The sequence below is a fragment of the Rhopalosiphum maidis genome, chromosome 4 (assembly GCF_003676215.2).
Source record: "Rhopalosiphum maidis isolate BTI-1 chromosome 4, ASM367621v3, whole genome shotgun sequence".
In the NCBI taxonomy this organism is placed as follows: domain Eukaryota; kingdom Metazoa; phylum Arthropoda; class Insecta; order Hemiptera; family Aphididae; genus Rhopalosiphum; species Rhopalosiphum maidis.
This window is the reverse complement of record NC_040880.1, coordinates 27,116,056-27,135,856: the sequence shown is the minus strand read 5'-3', so window position 1 is coordinate 27,135,856 and position 19,801 is coordinate 27,116,056. Positions and strand designations below refer to the sequence as shown.

Here is a 19,801-nt window from a genome sequence, read left to right as displayed (position 1 = left end):
CACCAACAATAACTTCCAATTTCAAAACATTCTAAACCATTATTTAAAATTTAAAATTTGATAAATTGTTATTGCAATACTTACTTCCAATTATTACTATTTGTCAAACAATTAAGTTGTAAGTTTATGGACTATGTACAACTGTTTCGAATGAGCTGACATTGACTTAAAATATCATCACTCGTCACTCATCAGATCTCTTCACAGGTTAAATGTGACGCGAGCACGTGACACGCATATTTTCTAGATTACAAGACTGAGATGTTTTCTACACGATAAATCCTGTTTGACAAATAAATACAATTTTAGATTATATATATAGTGTTTCAGATATTTTGAGATATGTTCAGCATAAACAATAAATATCTAAGGATTTCTATCACCAACGTGTTTATACCATTTGAAAATTCGATCTTTATACATATACATACATATATAATAACAATTATTCATAATATTTAATATACTGTCGTCTGTGTTCATGTTGAGCATTGTTCCAACGGTTCGATTTAATGGAAAAGTACATTATTTTCAAGTTTTAACACAGTTTTTTGTTCTTATTGTAAACAATTTTAATAAAGTCCTTTTTGAAAATGTCACTAGTTTTAACTACTCAATCCAGTAGATCATATCTTAGACTATATTTTCAATTACCTCCGGAGTGTTGGATAGGTCGTGTGTAATAGTGACCTTTATACTTTTGGACTACTTATACATTCACTGGTTTATTATTCAACAATATCGGGAAGTACACCTAACGGTTAACCTATATCCTATATAATACAATAATGTTTTGTATATTATAAATTTTCTCATATTACATGATTTTGATATTTTTTATGAAACATTTACGTTAATTGTTAAATACCAAATCGATTTAAATGAATCCTGATAAGGTTTATAGTCGCACACAATTGCACACATCTGCTAAATTTTAGCCCATAATACTTTAAACAATATATTACCCTCAAATTGTTGTTTTTGAATGTTTTCTCGTATAAGCCTACATATTTAATGTCCTAGTATTTGTTTAATTTAATGTTGAATATTTTCTATGAGTTTAAAAATTTTACGAGTGCAACTTAGTTAAAAAACTTAAACAAATGTTAAACCGTGAGGTATAATTTTTACTAGCACTATAAATTACCATGGTAAAAATAATGTAATTAAATCAAAATCATTTTAAATAATTATTTATTTAACAATTAATATTTATATTTACACTTAGTATAATAGTTAATTTAAAAACACCAATTAAATCTTGTTATAATTTTTGAAAACTACAATAATATAATGTAAGTGTTTTAAATTAATATATTCCGAGTATTTTTTGATTTTAAATCATTTAAATTAGTTTAACCCGTCTTATAAAGTAATTTTATAATCCATATTATATCACTTTAGGAAGTTTATTGATTATTCCCTTATCTTTTTCTAAAATTTAAATTTATCATTTGTCAATTAAAATAAATAGAAAAAATACCATTTTATGTTTGTATATATATCTTATATACATACTAAAGTTAACTTTTAATTAAACGATAATATCATTAATATATTTTTTATTTAGTAGTTATACAAAATATATTGGTTTTAAAACGTCTAATACTTTTAATTATTTAAATTTTTAGAAATTAGAGATATCAACAGTTCAACACACGCTTACTTCAAAATAATACATTATTTTAATTGTCTATTCATAATAAATGAAATGCTTAACTAGAGAATGTAATTGGATATCATGGCAATTATTTGTGTGAATAATCATAGGTAATAAACTTTATAAATTGTATTATTATACTTATATAACATTATGAACAATTACATTTTTAATTTTAGCAAACCACTAGATTTGTATTTTAATTTATAATTGTATTGTTATATGATATGTATCTTAATTACATCCCATAAAGAATAATTAGGAATACATAATATCTACTAAATATAATAATAATAATAAGCATCTGAAAATAAAAATCGATTAAAAACTATAATTGAGCAAATCTTATATATAATGGTATGTATTACAGGAATATTTATTTTCCTGATTCATTATTTGAAATAGCAGGAAACGCCGTTAACAAACTAAAAGAACCGATTAGTTGGTCGTGGTCGGTATCAAATGTCACGGATTGGGTACAGTATGGGTTAAAATTGCCTCAATACGTAGTGAGTAACTGTGATAACGTATTAAATAAATTAAAATTCTAAACTTAAATTTAAAAAAATTATATATGAATATAACATATGTCTTATCAACATATAGCATTAAATGAATTTAGATTTTAAATATTTGAGGTTCAACGTCGGGTTTTTGAAATTCCCAGGTAATTTAACTTATTAATTAACTTTTCGGAGATTTTTCATATAGAAAGAAATCTAATCGATTGTTTTCCAACAACTTATTTGTTTCAAAAAATTACTTTAAAAAATGACCAAATAAAAAAAATCCCAACGGCCTTGACCAAATTGTATGCTGTTAGGTAAAGAAATTGTATGAGTGTATGACTATAATAACCACTAACATGTTCAAATTGTCAAAATATTATAGTTGCAACAGTAATCCTATAATTTTTAAATTATAGGCAAATAGGTAATGCAACAACTCATAATTAATAGTTATCACTTACCAATTTATCATTATTGATTTAAGAATTAAATGATTTTTTTCATGTGTACGTATTATTTTGTAGGAGGATACTGTCTACTTTTGAAGTCTTATTTGCAAAGACATTCATATTAATTATTGGTCGCTAATATGCATCTACTTTTGTCCTTTGGCTATTGTCTTTATCTTTATTATTATTGTTATTACATATGTTCATATATTTGATGAACATTCGTGATACTTACCTAATTTTAAAATCGTTCAGGATTGGTTTTTAATCATTGATATATTGAATTACAGATAATTTTCAAGAAGAACAAAATTGATGGTAAAAAATTGATTTTCATTAACTGTCAAACGCTACCTTCTATGCATATTACAGACTTTGATCATATCAAGGTAAGGTCATTATAATTTTAAAAAAAAACGTATTTCATAAACATTTATATAGGTAGACGTAAATTATAATAAAAATACAGGTCAAATATTATTTATAAAATTTATTTTAATCCCACAGAAGATATCACTTTCAGTTCCTATACAGTATACATAGTCAATTATGCAACTATACTACGTTTATTTTATTATTCAGAATGAAACGTTTTGCTTTATCAGTGCTCATAAATATTCTTTAATATATTTCATTAATTTCTTCTTGGGAAAATCATCAAATTTTGCATACATTTTTAAAATTGTATATCCATACGTAGATACTAATCTATATAATAATATACTTAGATACTACTGTACTAGTGTATTATTATGATGGCTGGTCTAAAACATAGCAATTATCGATTTAACTTAATTTAAGCCACGTTAAATATCGACAGCAGAGAATTAGATACCAGTAAATAATTATATAGGTAGGTACTATTATATATGTATATACGACTGATACCTTTCTATATACTCTTACTCATAAACCGTAATTACTATTTATAATTATCTTACCTTCTCTATAGAACTATACTAAAAATCACAAATTGCAAAATTCCATGTTTAGAATTGACCACATATTATTATTGCATTTTTAAGTGTGCGTAGTATTGATTTCTTGTATTGAATAATCATGACTCAAGAGTATGTAAATATTTGCTAATTTTTTATTATTATTATTATTATTATTATTACAGCATCAACAACATGGTTATTAACTTACAGTTTTAGATTGACTTATATTATGTGTATTATATGTATTTTCTATTTATATTGCTAATAAATCTAAATATAGTATATTCGTGTTAAAAATTAACTAAAAAAAACTTATGGTTTTTATTAACACCAAAAACGCATTGGTAGATAATTTAACTATATTGATATTCTCTAATGTTCTAATTCAATACCTATTAAAGACATGTTATACAATATTGTAAGTTTATATTGTGAAATTCTCTAGGCTGTAGTATTATTTATAATTGAATAAAAATGAACAGAATGTTGAATATGCAATAATATATAAATCAATCCTTCAAATGTATAAGATTTATCCGTTTCGTATAAACAATCGAATTACCAATAATAAATGCGTCATGGTTAATAATGCATAGTAAGAATGTAAGATTAATTGACCAATAATACGCTCACTATGATTCATATATGATTTATACACGTAACACATTTTGATTATTTATGTGAAGATTAAAATATTAGATAGATAATATTCTAAGTAAAAATAATACAAGGTGACTATTGATTAAATATATGTCTTTTAACGTTTAATTTACATTTCCATCGCCATTGTATAACACTATTACAATGCTTTAATAACAATACGTATTTTCATTCGCATTGTAAAATATATAATACTCTGTTCGTAAACAAGTAACAGCTTCATGACGTGAATGGGGTTGATGGCGTTGTGACAATTAAATTTACATAGATACGAAATGCATTGTAAATACAATTTAAAGTGGTACTTATATAATATTATTGGGCGTATAACACTTTTGGAAACATATATAAACATATACCTGTAAATAAATTGTGAACACGTTTGAGTGCCTAAATGTATGAAAATGCATTAGGATGAATAATAAAAGACACATTTGGACACAAAAATGTAACAATTTAAAAATAAACAGCTTTGTAAAAAAAGTTAACAACAAAAATAAGAAAATGTACTGGATTATGCCAAGTAATTATTTTATAATGAACCACTATATGTAGGAAAAAATACATATGTGCCCAACGTGCTAATATTACGCTCAAATGTTGTATATTACGGACTAAAGTGTTATGTGTTGGGGAAATACAACCAAATGTATTCCTTCCGATATTATTATATTCCTTCTTATATCCCTTCATTTATCCAATACAGATTAAGTTTAATCACGTAATGCTTTGGCGCATGTATTTAAAATATTATTTTATTTCACCAATTATTATGCATGTACCCGTGTTGAATAATTACATAATACCAATTATTATAAATTGTGGTAACAAAATTACTTTTTAAAAGTAATTTTTGTAAAATATGAATATATAAATGTGTTTTGTATGAACGTTTCATTACGTTTATCTACATATATTAATAATTTATCGATTAGCTATGGTATGAAATAACAGCAACAGTAATTCTAAAGTATAGGTAACAACTGCTGCAGGTTGCTATTCAGATACTGAAATACCATTACACCAATGGTATAGCGTTACTCTTTGGGTTTTGGTATTGGTCAAATCGAATATTTTCTACACTATTTTTAAAACTGATAAGTGCTATTTCTCTAAATAATATCTTACTCCAATCACTATTGATAGAATTTCTTTGCACTGCGACTATTTATAAATTACTATTAGTATCTACTATGAAAATTTACTAAACTAACCAGACTAATTTCAACATTTTCAACGTCTGATACCGAAAAAACCTCAAATATGTTGGTCTGTCCGAGTTAATATTTGTATAAATTGGGTGCCTATAAAAATATTTTTATTATTATTAATTAATCTTAAGCTTTGATCATTAGATTTTCTTATACTATTTTATATAAATATTCGTGGAACAATAATTATTAAATAGATTTTGAACAAACTTTATAGCAAAAAAAAAAAAAATCATCAATAACATACCTATTATTTGTATTAAATATATTTTTCTAATTCGGTTCCCAAGAACGTCCCCTGACGTTTTCTGTTTGGATATTGATCGTAGAACGTAATATTTACCTTGTGGATTAATGATGCTCAAACTTCATGCGAATTAGGACCGATTATTTCATAGAGGTTTCTTTATATGTTGTACTACTCAACTACTCTATCATTTTCATTGAATCTGCATTCTGTTTTTATGTGTTTTACCGTCAGGAAATCCTTTATACGCCACTAGTACCAGACACCAATAGTACCACTCCACACGAAATGTATTCTGTTGGTGGTTGATTTGGCATGAGATATCTGTATGTTAGAAAGATGTGACCGATTCTCACTCGACTTATTATTATTTCTATTATTTTTGATGTTCCAAATTATTGCCAAGGTATATTTTGTTTCATAGGTATCTCTTCATTTTTGTTTTAGTTTGACCAGTGATTTTGTTAAATATTATAAGTGGATAATTTATCCACTAGATTTTTATGTCTTTTATTGTATTGTGACTATTTTAGTTAGTTTTAGGGATGTGAGACACTATTATACTTTGGCGTGTTAGTCAGCTAATTTGTTTTATTAAATATTAACGTAATGAACATAGCGTAACTTCAATTTATTTTTAATAAGGTTAAAATTGAGCACAGACGTCTATGTACACCAACAGAGAACCTCCAAATTTCTAGGTTAATATTATATATAGTAATATTTAATGGAATAAAAAATAATATTATAAAATCTTACAATTAAAATTAAGTAAAATTTGTTTTATGGGCAAATTAACCTAAACAAAATTAATTACCTACAACATAATCAGCCCTTATCATGGACCTGTTAAATATTGTGTTATATGTACAGGTTTCTAAATATAATATTAATATTATATTATAGGCATATTAATGTCCAATATTATAAATTATATTTATTGATTAATGCATATTTTATGTTTATAAATTATAATTTAATATCATGATCATTATATTAATTTTTCTTGTTAACTAATAGTTTAAAAAAATTAGAAGGGTATTATATGATATTATAAAATTTAATTGATATTTAATACACTGCCATAAACCTAATAATTTATATAAACTAACAAAATACAAGCTACCTATTAAATTAATCACTTTTTTAATTAAATTATAACTAATACAATCGCACTACCTATCTAAAAACTATAAGTACTTTTTAATTTTGATTTTTAAATTAATAATGAATTACGCATTAAGTAACATTAAATTATAATATTTTATTGATTTCCGTGTAACGAATAACACGTGATTTAACTACTTTAGTTTTAAAATACATTCACTACCTATAATTTGATAATTAGAACTAAAAACTCTTATTAAGTACCTACCTGTTTAAAATATATATACGTACATATGACTACACACTTGAAAAATAAGAAATATGAATTTAAGATGTGCCCTTAAAATATATATACAATGTTCATTATTTGAAATAAAAATACAATGATAATATTTCATAAGTAGGTAGTATATGAAATAAAATTTGATGTTTTTGAAAAAGTTAAATAAACACTTAAAAATTAATTTGTTTCTTTGTTATTTACGCCGTAGGTAACACACACAAGTAAATATATAATGGTCCATAGCCCACATATGCGTATGCATGTCGAAAAAATATTTAAGGGATGCCTACGATTATTTTTTGACAAATAATTATGATAGACACTTGCGCTGTTTACTAGTTTTACACCAAGCCCGTGCGTAGGATTTTTTCATAGAAAGTTATGAAAAAAAAAGTTGTATTATAAAAATATATATTAACTGTTTAAGTAAATGAAAAGTGTTAGTTAAATATAGTTTTTCAATTATACATTATACTTCAACAGTCTATAAACTTCCTTTTAATCCAAAAAAAAACAATAGCTTTAAATGACCTAGATACAAAAAAAGGCTAAGGGGTTGAACCCTTCCTCCTTTGCGTGCAGGACTGCTACACACGCACATCAAATACAGTATTATAATATGCGGCGTTGTAATATCGTGGAATTGTTTTTATCGGCCCGGAATCGACAAATCCAGGTTAGGTTAGGTTAGTATATTTACTACGATAGATTTACTACGAACCGTTAACTGTTACAATCCCTCGATTACGACGAAATAAATAATTTTTTTTAGTTGCCTAAACTCGTTCGACACATAAACTTCGATATATCAAAAAAACTGCTGCAAGTTGTGTTCTTCGTCGTTCTAATATACCCAAATGTGTATTTCACATTTAGCATGAAGAATAATGAAAATATATGCAAATATATTATGCAAAATGCAATTTCAAGTAAGCTTTCCCGTAGTGAAAAGACAAGTGACATATAACATGTTTATAGGTCAATATCACGTTACACGCCGATAAAAAAATATTAAAAAATACTAAAAATACTCAGTGCTAAATGTATGTTTACGTATATTCGATTTTTTTTTTTTCTTATATCAGTATATCGCAAAAAACGTGAGACACCTGTACGGCTTGTCTCCGGACACCGAGTACCACAACGGGATCAATGGCCGGCGGTCCGTGTACCACGCGTACGGCCGTTATTACATGCACTTGGCCGCCCTCCGTGCGGCCGGCGGTCGGCTGTCGGCCACGCGCGGCCGTGGAGGGCAGGAAACGCCAACGCTGTTCGGTTACATGCAATCGATCGGCATTGTGACAAATGCGCGGCGTCGCGATGACGGTCCGCGGACGTCCGGTTGTCGGTCGGACGACGGGCCGCATCCGCCGAAACACAAAACGCTGCTGGCTCGATTGCCGGCCACCGAGTACCTGCGCGGCGGACAGTGCGCACATGCCGATCTCGCTGTAGTACGATTGCGCCCAACGCTGCAGCAGACGTGCGTAATGGAACGGCCGCGGCCGGCTTCGAAGCGCTGACCAATCGGTGTGCGATCCACAACGCGCCGTCTTTCCCTCTAACGGTTAAGCTCAATGCTCGGCAGAGGTGCAAAAAATTATATACGTAATAACGCACTTAAAAGACGCTCTAAAAATATATTTTTTCGATGTTCGTTATTTAGATCAAAAAATAGTTTAAAAAAATAAAATCCCGACAAATTCGTTCTCCTGTACCTATTATAGTAATTAACGACCGTTGATGGTCGATTGTACCTCTGAGGGTACTTATAAGTTTTATATAAACGTGTTAAATTTTAATTCAATGTTAATTTATCAAATGAAAAAAAAAACGATTCAGAGCACGGAGATTGTCATTCAATATTTATTTATTTAAATATTTACAGGCATTTCGTCAAATTACAGCATATATTAGTCCTAAAGCTAAACATACAAACAAAAATGGTTATTTTTTAAATAAAATCGATTTTGTAGAATACCGATTTTGCGTGAAATTTCCATTTTACCTTAATTTTTTGTTTGTTTTTCCTAATTATTTTGAAAAACATTGTAATATTTCTAATTTTTACATCTTTTAATTTTTAAACCAATGAACTCATCGCTTCACTCAAAATCTAAAACAACATACTAAATACCTATTTCTTAAACTATATTTTTATGTTATCATCGTGTCCACGGACCACGGTATTATTATTGTTGCTATAGTAAATCAAACTGCAGTTTTCTCTTTCACACAAGTAAAATAACGTACAAAACTAAAAAAATATCTATTATTTTTACGAAGATTGTTGTGGTTCATATCGATTTAAACATTTTGAACACTTTTCCATGATAATTAATTATTTTGTTGTTGACGTTTATGTAGCTATTACGATTTACGATTCATTGTGTTGCAGAATGTCTCGATTGGTCATTGCTTACATAACTTTTTATTTAGTATTCGATAATTGGACGGTTGCACTTAGCGAGATAGCTATAGTTACAATGGTGACGACATGTCACGTTTGTGTAAAATGCCCTTTAGTCGGGTCATCTGCGAATTCTTTTTTCTTTCTTTTTTCAACGATGTACATTATATATGTATAATCGTAATTTGAGAGCATTATTCAGTTATGTGATTCATCTGTCTTCAATTCCATACTAAAACTACGTGTTGGATGATCACGAATCCGGATAATTCGTAAACGTTGACCGAGTTTGACACTTGGTCTGCTGCAGAGAAATTATGTGAAATTATCTAATGACAAGTGTGTGGTTTACTCAATTCTTAAGACTTAGGGAGTTTATATAATACCTTGGAATACATTTTAAACATTATTGAGAGTTTATATTATTGTGTAGTTGTGTACACATTTCAACATCTATTTTATGATTAAATAAAAAAAGACACCATATTATTTTAATATTATATTTTGTTTAAATTAAAATAATAAATATTTGGCGTGATACTTTATTATATTAGGGAGCTGCATTTCAGTTTTTCACGGCCGATAAATACTTATATACTTATTATTTGCCATATTATGAAACTATACATACGATAATTGGTATTTGGAATACGTTGTAAGCTTTATGACTTTATGTTTGTTTGACATAATATCATAAAAAAATGTAAAAGTCATGCTTTGAAAGTAAATATATTGTTTTTGATCATATTATATTCTACAATAAACATCTTAACGATTGTTTAACATACTACGGGTAATCAGAAGAAGCTGAAGTAATGTGGTAATACATGTGGTATCCATAGGTTATCCATAAGTACATCACGTTATTACTCGATTCGTGAAATGGACAATGTCTACAGCCACTTCACAAAATGGAATCACGGCTTTTTCATACTTAACGTACCTAATTAAATAGTATGGATACTGGAAAACATTTCTCGAAATAGATACCTAAACTATAAATAACGAAACTTTTTCTAACATTTGAATGTCCATATTGAAAAACAATAAACTTAGCAATATAAAATATTCCTATTATATAATCAAAAAAATTGACTAAGATATTTATTATACTTAATAAAAAAAAATGTATACTTGCAAAAATGCAAGTATAGTAAAATTCAGCTGTGATATAAGTACTTAGCTATTTCAAATTATATAAACTGAAAATAGAAATGAGCTTATTTTTAATTTATCTGATTTAAAAACAAATATTATTTTAAATCATTATAATGAAAATATTTTATTATTTTATTTTTCAAGACAATTTTGAATTCCCTTTGATTTGTAATAATTGTATTATTTTATTTATTATTTGTTAATTATTAATTTAACTTAAATCTAATCAAGAGTAATCGGTAATTTATTTAGTTTATATCAACAAAAATTGTAAAGTCAATGCAACTTAACTTTAATTTTCTAATTCTTAAATTTGTTTATGCCTAGCATATTAAATAATAATTTACGATATGGTAAGTCGTCAATCGTCAGTCATATCGATACCAAGCATAATCTATAGTAGGGTCACCAAATGGTGGCCCGCATACGGCCCGTAAACAAATTTTATCCGACCCGCAAAGAATAAATAATAATAAATACTGCGACAACATTATATCTGTTATTAAATGATTTAGAATTTTGATGGTCCGTGAAAAATGTTCAAATTTCTAATATGGCCCCTAAAAAATATTAATTGGTGACCACTGATCTATGAATTATTAGTAGGTAAACTATTGGGTCGTTAAACTTCCAAATTATTTTAAGGCTATTAAAATATAATTAACGATGCCTAATTCACAAAAGTTATTAATCAAATAAATAATAAAAAATTGTATTCTTTTTTTTTGTTCAAAATAATAAATATGTTAAATGGGTCATCAAATAAAAGAAATTGTAAAAAACGAAAAATGGCGAGCACATTATGTTGTATTTGAGATTTATCTGAGGATCTGAGAACCGCAATAATGTATCGTTAAACTGATATACTACAATATAATAGTTTGAATATTAAACACAAATGTTGAAGTATTACTTATAATTAAATGTACACCCCCTAACATATTTGAAAATTCTATAAAAAAAATTTTTAAAAATGAAATTGATAATTCCATAAAAATACAAACGCATAGGTATTTGAACTCGAACATATCATTTAACTCTGGGCATTGAAGTCTCCGACCGGATTTTATTTTTCCTTGTATCCATCACGCATCACTTAAAACGATGTTCTCACTTCTCTGTCGAAATTATTCGGGCACTCGTTTAGTCGACTGTCGTTTCTTTTATCACGGGTTTTCCTACCCATGACGAATAATATTGTGGAATCGGCCGTCCGAAGATGTGTTTAACTCTCACAATATTATTATAATGTACCATTTATAAAGAAAAATAAGTACGTGTGTTCAGTGGTGATATTAATCCTAAAATATGTCTTTTTAATGTATAAATTAAAATACTATCTATTTTACTGTTGTAAATTTTAAATTATACAAATATGTTAAAATTATATGTATACTACTCGTATTTTATTATAATAAATAATTACTAATAACATAATAAATGAATTATATCAACCTAACGTAATACAAAAGTAAATTAAATTACGTTAGTGTAATGTATCATTAAAAACAAATATATTTAGTGATGTAAGCTAACAGACCGTATTCGCTCAGAATTTTTTTCGTATACAATGGGTATATCATTGAATTTAACCATAACAGTGATGCACTTGACACCTAATGTAAAAGTAACGGTACCCACTTGCCTACTTTTTTTCATTTAAGATTAAAATTTAGATGACTAGAACTATTACTTTAAGTGGAAATAAAATTCGTTTAGGGGTATATGGTATATCTTATTTATTAACATAATATAATATTGTAGTTAATATCCAAAGTTATATTCAGTAGCGTAGCATGAAATTTGGTGGCCTATTTTGGGTGATACCTCCTTTAACACAGAAGTTAAAATATTAAACAATAATTGTAGAAATATTCTGATGGTAAAGAATTAAATTATTTAAATAAAAATAAAAATTGTTTATTGTATTTTTTTTTTTTAATTTAATGATATAGGACTTATGATAAGTTGTTTGAGTGTATTAATTCAAATCCGGTTGGAAAATGTAATTATGTTGAAGTAGGTAATTATTTTGCAACTTAATAATTTGAATACATACGTTTTAAAATATTCGTTGTGATTTAAAGAATTATTATGTGTGTTATAACATTCTGTAGGTAATTGAATTACCTGTTGTTAGAATTACCGTAATTCTACATTACGGTAACAGCAACAAAGAAATTATAGCTCCCTCATAAAGTCATAACTAATAAATATTATATAGATACATTATTGGCTATAATGCTGCAGATGGTTTCTCTGTACAAACGAATAATAGTGTACCTTATTCCTAATATTATAACACCACGAATTAGTTGCAAGGTTGTTTGCCTAACGATGATTTGGAAATGGAGGCTAAATTTTTTGTCGTTGTTTTCAAATCGCATTATAAACGGGTCGTTTTCACTGCACGCAATGAGCCAAACAGTCAAATTACACATAGCGATATGAACGTTGTTCACCCATCGTCGTGCTCGAGTATGTAATATAATAATAAACATATATAAACATAGTAATGAAACATATATGTATAATATATTATATTAAATCCCGTGATCGAGCAGTGTGCACAGTATTATGGGGGAATGCCGAAGTCGTGGTCGTCCACGGCATAGCAAGTATAATTTTATATCATGTTTTTAATATTGTGATCGTGTTATATTTGTACAGATGTACAGCGTTGATGATTTCACTGCACGGTCATACATACAGATTACACAGACTCGCAGATACACGTTTATGTATATAAGAGTTGTACCTATACATATACATAAATAGTTGTTATGATGACGCGACTACGTGTACCTACGTTATTATTATTATATACACTATATATGTTTTATTCTCAAAACTATTATTTTTTCAAAGGTTAACATGGAAAGTTAATTCTATGTTTATCTTTTTTCCAACTTTAGAATGTCAAACGTCAATAAACAATTCAAAAATAAATAAACAAAAATATCCTCATGACTATTTCACCCCTCAGAAGTCAATAAAACTATAATTCTTAAAAAAAGAAAACACCAGTAAAAAATATAATTAATAGGTTGGTAGTTAATGCATATCATTACGGATCTTATTGATGCATAATAATATAATAAATTAATTTGATTTTACATTTTTAATTAGAGACGAATATTTGGGATAGCCATAACGTATAATTATATAATATTGTATATGTTTATACATATTATAATCTAAACAATAGTTTATAAATATAAACTAAAAGCTGAAAAATAATCACACTCAGTATGCCGATAGACACGGAACATGGCACACATAGTCGACACCTATTTCAAAAAAGCTGGATGCGGCGACGACGACCGCGGTTATGACACTACGTGTATGGTGTATTTCACTTATTGTAAGATTGTCGTCACACTGTTCTTCGTGGCGTCGACCTACCTATTGATTGCCGACCCCACAGAAGACCTATCCGTTCGCACCTACGGCGTCCTATGCTTCATAATTGAAATCCTCGTTTTTGCATTCATAGCCATTAGGCTCTACTATCAGTCACAATACCGTGATATGTATCAGCGTTCGCGTGGAGTGGGAATACCGGAAAACTTTAAAAACAAAATTGCAACTGTGATCAAACATCACTTAATCATGCCGAACTTATTCGCGGTAGTTTCCGTGTTGTACACGACTTCGTCGGAATCAGTGAAAATTGGTGATCCGTTCACGTTCCCTTTTGTAGACGTGCTGCCAATAAAAACGACAACTGTGGCTGTTTACGTATTCAAATATATTTTATACGCTTTGCCCGTATACATTGCACACATTGAAGTCAGTTTCTTACACGTGACATACATGTATTCCACTGGCGTTCTGCAATGTCATTTTCAGATTCTCCACGAACAGGTCAAAGAATCAATGGTAAACACGGATGAACAAAAATTAAAAGTCGCGATCAAACACCATCAAGAAATGTTGAAGTGAGTTGTGTTGACCGCACCGTTTAGTTTGTGTCATCAAGTATATTGTATATTATGTCTATAACCTTGATGCCTTGATGACATTTAATTTAAAAACTCTATACAATGAATATATTCAAAATTGGTTCATCCCTATTTAGCCACATAATAACTCAATCTAATAAAATGTATAGTACATATATCAAAGTATTAACATTATCCTGTCCCAGTTATGGTTAAGTATAAAATAGTAAAAGGGAAATTCAAAAAAATCCATAAACCACTATAATTAATAAATTATTACATTTTATAAATGTAATTTATAGGTTTTTCAAAGAAATGAAGACAGTATATGAGAAACCAATGTTTTTGATAATAGTATGTTGTGGATTGTATATTGGTTTGACTGGTTGTTTAGTAATTCAAGTCATACAGGTCTGTGGTAGTTATATATTTGATCAATCGTAGTTTATTTTTTTTTTCAACAATTTTTTATAACAATATACACATATTGTTAATAATTAAACGTTTTAAATAATTTTATATTTTATAGATATAAATATAAAAATTAATTTATAATTATTTTTAACATTGCTATCTTGTAGAATATTTAATCTAGCTGTACGGTAGGCATTTAGAGGGTTACTGCAATAGAGGTGTTATCGTTATAATTGAATTCAACGAATACAATAATACATAATCATTGTTGGCAAAAAAAAAAAAACTATGAGCGGAGACAGCTAATCTCTCGTCCTATATAATATTACTCAATTTATTTCATGATTATATATTTTTATATTGTTATTAAAGACATTTTTATTTTTTTTAAAAGTATAAATCAATGCAAAAACTTTACAATTATCATATATTATTAATAATTTGATTTTAGTAGTGATATATATTATCTTATACCATCCTATGTTCTTGTTATAACTTATAGACTTTTATGTCAATACTACATATTATTGTAAGATAGTATAAATAGGTAGTACCTCAATTATCCGTGATAATAGAGAGGAGGGATTTCACAGATAATTGAAAACCATGATTAATCGAGACTTTTTATTTATTTATTTAACAATGTTATAGACATAAGTGTATACATTGTCTTGTTATAAAGTAATACGTTATAATATTATACAATACTTATTACTTAGACGCCTATATCTTTACTTTTGGACTTTTGATACGTACAAGTTTTCGGAAGCAGGAACATGGTTAAATGCGAACACTGATAATCAAAGTCCTATTGCATCTTTAATTTAATATTTTTAGAATAAATTGAAAAATTGAATCTTCTATTAAATTTTTTAATCTGAGTTTCAATATTAGACATGATTTGCTAATTTTCCAATTTTGACAAAATTTGTTAAATGTTATAACTTCAAACGTTTATAAATACTTTTTGTGAGATTACACTTAACTTATTTTTTTCTATTTATAACTATAAACTATGAAACTTGTAAATTTTAAAAACTTTGACTTTTTTTTCTGCAATTATTTTTTTTTTTGTATTCTGATTATGAGGATAAACTCTTGGAATACTTTTATATCTTTTTGACATCCTAAAGTAACCAAAAGATTCAATTTTCCAGCAAAAATCACCCTCAGCGTTTAAAAAGCATTTTTATTTTTACTGTATTATAAGATTATTACACATCAAAAAAAATAACAGCAAAACACACACGTCATTGTAAAATCAACATATATTGTACTATATTATTATAAATTTATAGGCATCTATACATAATATCATAATGACAATTACTATTTATTATACACAGTTAAAGTTATTAATTATTATATCTATATTATTTTTAGGGCTATATTCATCAAATAATATTGGGGCTATGTATAGTTAGTAGTTTGCAATGTATCATATCAATTATAATTTATTGCAATTATGCACATAATTTGTACAATTTAGTAAGTATTTCTATGTGTATAATTACTATTAGTATTATTTATACCATAGCATTTATCATATTACACTCATTTTAATAAAAACTTCTATCGTATTTGAAAATATTTTTCATCAAACATGAATTTCGATAAACTATATATTCAATATTTCATCGTTACTATTTTTTACCAATATCAAAAGTTTTTATTAAAAACAATAAGAAATAAAAAAAATATTATATTGTTATAAATACAATGAAATTTTATAAAACTATTATTTCCATGAACGTTTATATATACATAATACATCCATACTTTTTTGAAACAATTAACTGATTACTGAATCAAAATAACTACTTTATATGCTTATTTATATCTATTTTAACTTTTTAGCACGATGGTATATTGAACGGACTTTTTAAACATCAATTATTTTATTCTCAAAACAAATCATTTGATCATCTTATATTAATAATGATGACCAGAGCAACGATTCCATTAGAATTTAAAGTTGGTTCCATTTTCACCGTAAACTTAAATCTACTTATCAGAGTAAGTGTATATTTTATTTATTTAAAAATTAATATTTACCGAAATTTTTTTTTTTTTAGTCTGTGTTATGAAATTTATACATAAAACTAATACATTTTTAATATTTAATTGCGATTTTACAAACCATTTTTCATTCCAATTTACCTGAAACAACCAAGGCATTCTAAAGAATCTAGTCTCTAGATAGTTTATAAGTAATGGCACCTCTCCCAAGTCCACGTCCTTGTACCCTTTATCTGCAGTATTCGTAATCTAACTATAAATATTAGCGTTGGTGCATAAATATATCCAGAAATTATTTTATTCACTTATGTTGATGTTCTAAGTGAGAATTGATCGGTTGGTAGTCACACAGATCGCATTTTATATTCATATAATATCGAGCAATTATACCAAAAAGCGATTCTGTTCTCGTTCGATTTGTAATTTATCTTGATCAGTTTCTGAGAACAACACTATTAATTCATATTCCTTACAAATCAAACCAACGAATGGTATAAGGTTAGAAAACATTTTCCAGACTTAATTTATTCTGCATGTTGCTTCGCAAAACCAAGTATTTGTAGGAATTTGACTGATATAAATTTCATGTGGGCCCTAAACTCCAAAGAGAAGTGATGTGTTAAAGGTATAGTATATGAATGCCAAGTCTATAACCTGATTAATGCGTTCTTAAATATCCGTTCCAATATGATATATATATATATAAGTTTTGTGTTAGTTTTATTGAATCACATAACCATGCATTTTCGAATAAGTCAACAGCTATTACTTTTTAAACATCTATTATATGAATATTATAAATAGTATATAATCAACGTTTAATAAATAAATGTATGTAGTTCTAATGTTGGTTTATAAACTTATAATACTTAAAAAATGACTGTTTCTTTTCTTTTCTAAAAACATAATTAATTATGTATTATAATAAGCTTACTTTTGTATTTATTTCAGATCCTAAGATTTGCATACACGGTGTTAAATGTTTTACTAACTTCAATCAATCACGAACTTATAAAAACTGCAATATAAAAACAGAAAATATAATACTATCTACGCAGGTGATTAGTGATAAAATCTTTTATTTTATAATTCAGAATTGTTTTTTTATTCAAATTTTTTTTCAAAAGTTTTATTTGTCTATTAATAAATGAATATTTTTATAGTAACTTTATTTATTTAACATCATTAAAATGTACTACATTTTATAATGCATTACCTTTATCCTTTAATAAAAACATCACAATACAATTACTATAGATATTTAAATTTGTTTTATTACACACATGGTCAGAAGTAACCAAATATATTGAATGATTGTAATCTCCTAAGATTGTGTATAAATAAAATAGGTAGGTTTGAAACAAAATCTTTCCCGTTTTAAAATAATAAAATTTCACGCCACCACGGCAATGTATACTCTGTCCCAAATAAGAATGATATATAAAACAGTATATCTTGCAAATGAGCTGTTTGCGAAATATATTAAGGGCTTTCCAAAGTCATGGTCATTCACGGCATAGCAAGTATAATTTTATATCGTATTTTTATATTGTAATGTTATATTTGTACAGATGTATTATAGTGTTGCTGATTTCGCACAATTATAGACACATGCAGATATATATTGACATTGGTTTGGATAAAAAAGAGAAAAGAAAAAAAGGTAAGCAAGAGAGTACCACACAGCTGAACGATAGGTGTCTAGAGAGGAGAGTTACTACAATTTATGTGTTATAATTAAATTGAATAATACATACTTAATCATTGTTGGAATTAAAAAAACAGGTATAAGTGTTCCCTTATATATATCGGCATATATCATATTATCAAATATATTTCATAATAGTATCTTTTTCAATATTGATTATTGCTACCCATTACACATATTTTTATTTTATTATAAGTATAATTGAATGCAAGAACATTGTATTTACCGTAGTATATTAATAATAATAATAAATATTATCATATTGCATACTACATAATTGTAAAACATTGTTAATAGGTATACACTAGAACTTCGATTATCCGACATAATGGTGAGGAGGGGTTACACAGGTAAATGAAAATCATCACTGATTTATAGTCTAGACAGATAATCGATATTTTACTGTATCTTTAATTTAATATTTTTGACATACAATGAAACATTAATAAACAAATGTTATATTAAAATTTCAAACTTGTTATCCATATTTTTATCTTTCAATAACTGTTTGCTATGAACTTTATTAATGCATCGTAATTATTACTATTCATTATACGAAGTTCGACTTATTTATATTATCAATATTATTTTTAGGGCTCTATTCATCAAATAATATTGGAACTATACATAGCTAGTAGTTTGGAAGGTATCCAAACAATTATCATTTATTGTGTTTATACAAGTGACTTGGACAATTTAGTAAGTATTTATGTGTGAGAAATCGTATTATTTATACTATAGGAAATAGTAAAAATATTGTATTTTGATGACTTCAAATTGTGTAAAACAATTATTTTCGATGAACGTTTATATATTTTATATAATATAATATATGTCGCATACTCATATTTTTTGATACAATAACTGTTACTGAAATACAAAAACTACTTAATGTTTTAATTTATATTTGTTTAAATTTTTAGCATGATGGTATTTTTAACGGGCTTTTTGAACATCGGTTATTTTATACTCAAAATCAATAATTTTATCATCTTATAATAATGATGATGACCAGGGCAGCGATTCCATTAGAATTTAAAATTGGTTCCATTTTCACCGTAAAAGTAAGTGTATATTT

At 26.9% G+C, this 19,801-nt stretch overlaps 2 protein-coding genes across 2 annotated transcripts; both read left to right on the top strand.

Moving 5' to 3' along the window:
• Window positions 1–1,741: 1,741 nt before the first annotated feature.
• LOC113548673 lies at window positions 1,742–8,593 on the top strand. Its single transcript, XM_026949681.1, has 4 exons — window positions 1,742–1,770; window positions 2,031–2,169; window positions 2,909–3,007; window positions 8,153–8,593. Exons 1-4 carry the CDS (start codon window positions 1,742–1,744, stop codon window positions 8,591–8,593), a joined length of 708 nt encoding a protein of 235 aa, XP_026805482.1.
• Window positions 8,594–13,908: 5,315 nt separating this feature from the next.
• Window positions 13,909–18,044, top strand: LOC113549763 (odorant receptor 43b-like). The gene is made up of 5 exons (XM_026951225.1): window positions 13,909–14,579; window positions 14,885–14,993; window positions 16,380–16,484; window positions 16,854–17,012; window positions 17,967–18,044. Exons 1-5 carry the CDS (start codon window positions 13,909–13,911, stop codon window positions 18,042–18,044), a joined length of 1,122 nt encoding a protein of 373 aa, XP_026807026.1.
• The last annotated feature ends 1,757 nt before the right edge of the window (window positions 18,045–19,801 follow it).

Excerpts from the sequence above, each read along its gene's own strand:
- LOC113548673 (XM_026949681.1), top strand. The coding sequence starts at position 1,742 with ATGGCAATTATTTGTGTGAATAATCATAG. Across the intron at positions 2,170-2,908 it reads TAAAATTGCCTCAATACGTA|ATAATTTTCAAGAAGAACAA; the intron begins GTGAGTAACTGT and ends ATTGAATTACAG. Across the intron at positions 3,008-8,152 it reads CAGACTTTGATCATATCAAG|TATATCGCAAAAAACGTGAG; the intron begins GTAAGGTCATTA and ends TTCTTATATCAG.
- LOC113549763 (XM_026951225.1), top strand. The coding sequence starts at position 13,909 with ATGGCACACATAGTCGACACCTATTTCAAAAAAGCTGGATGCGGCGAC. Across the intron at positions 14,994-16,379 it reads TAGTAATTCAAGTCATACAG|GGCTATATTCATCAAATAAT; the intron begins GTCTGTGGTAGT and ends TATTATTTTTAG. Across the intron at positions 17,013-17,966 it reads ACTTAAATCTACTTATCAGA|ATCCTAAGATTTGCATACAC; the intron begins GTAAGTGTATAT and ends TATTTATTTCAG.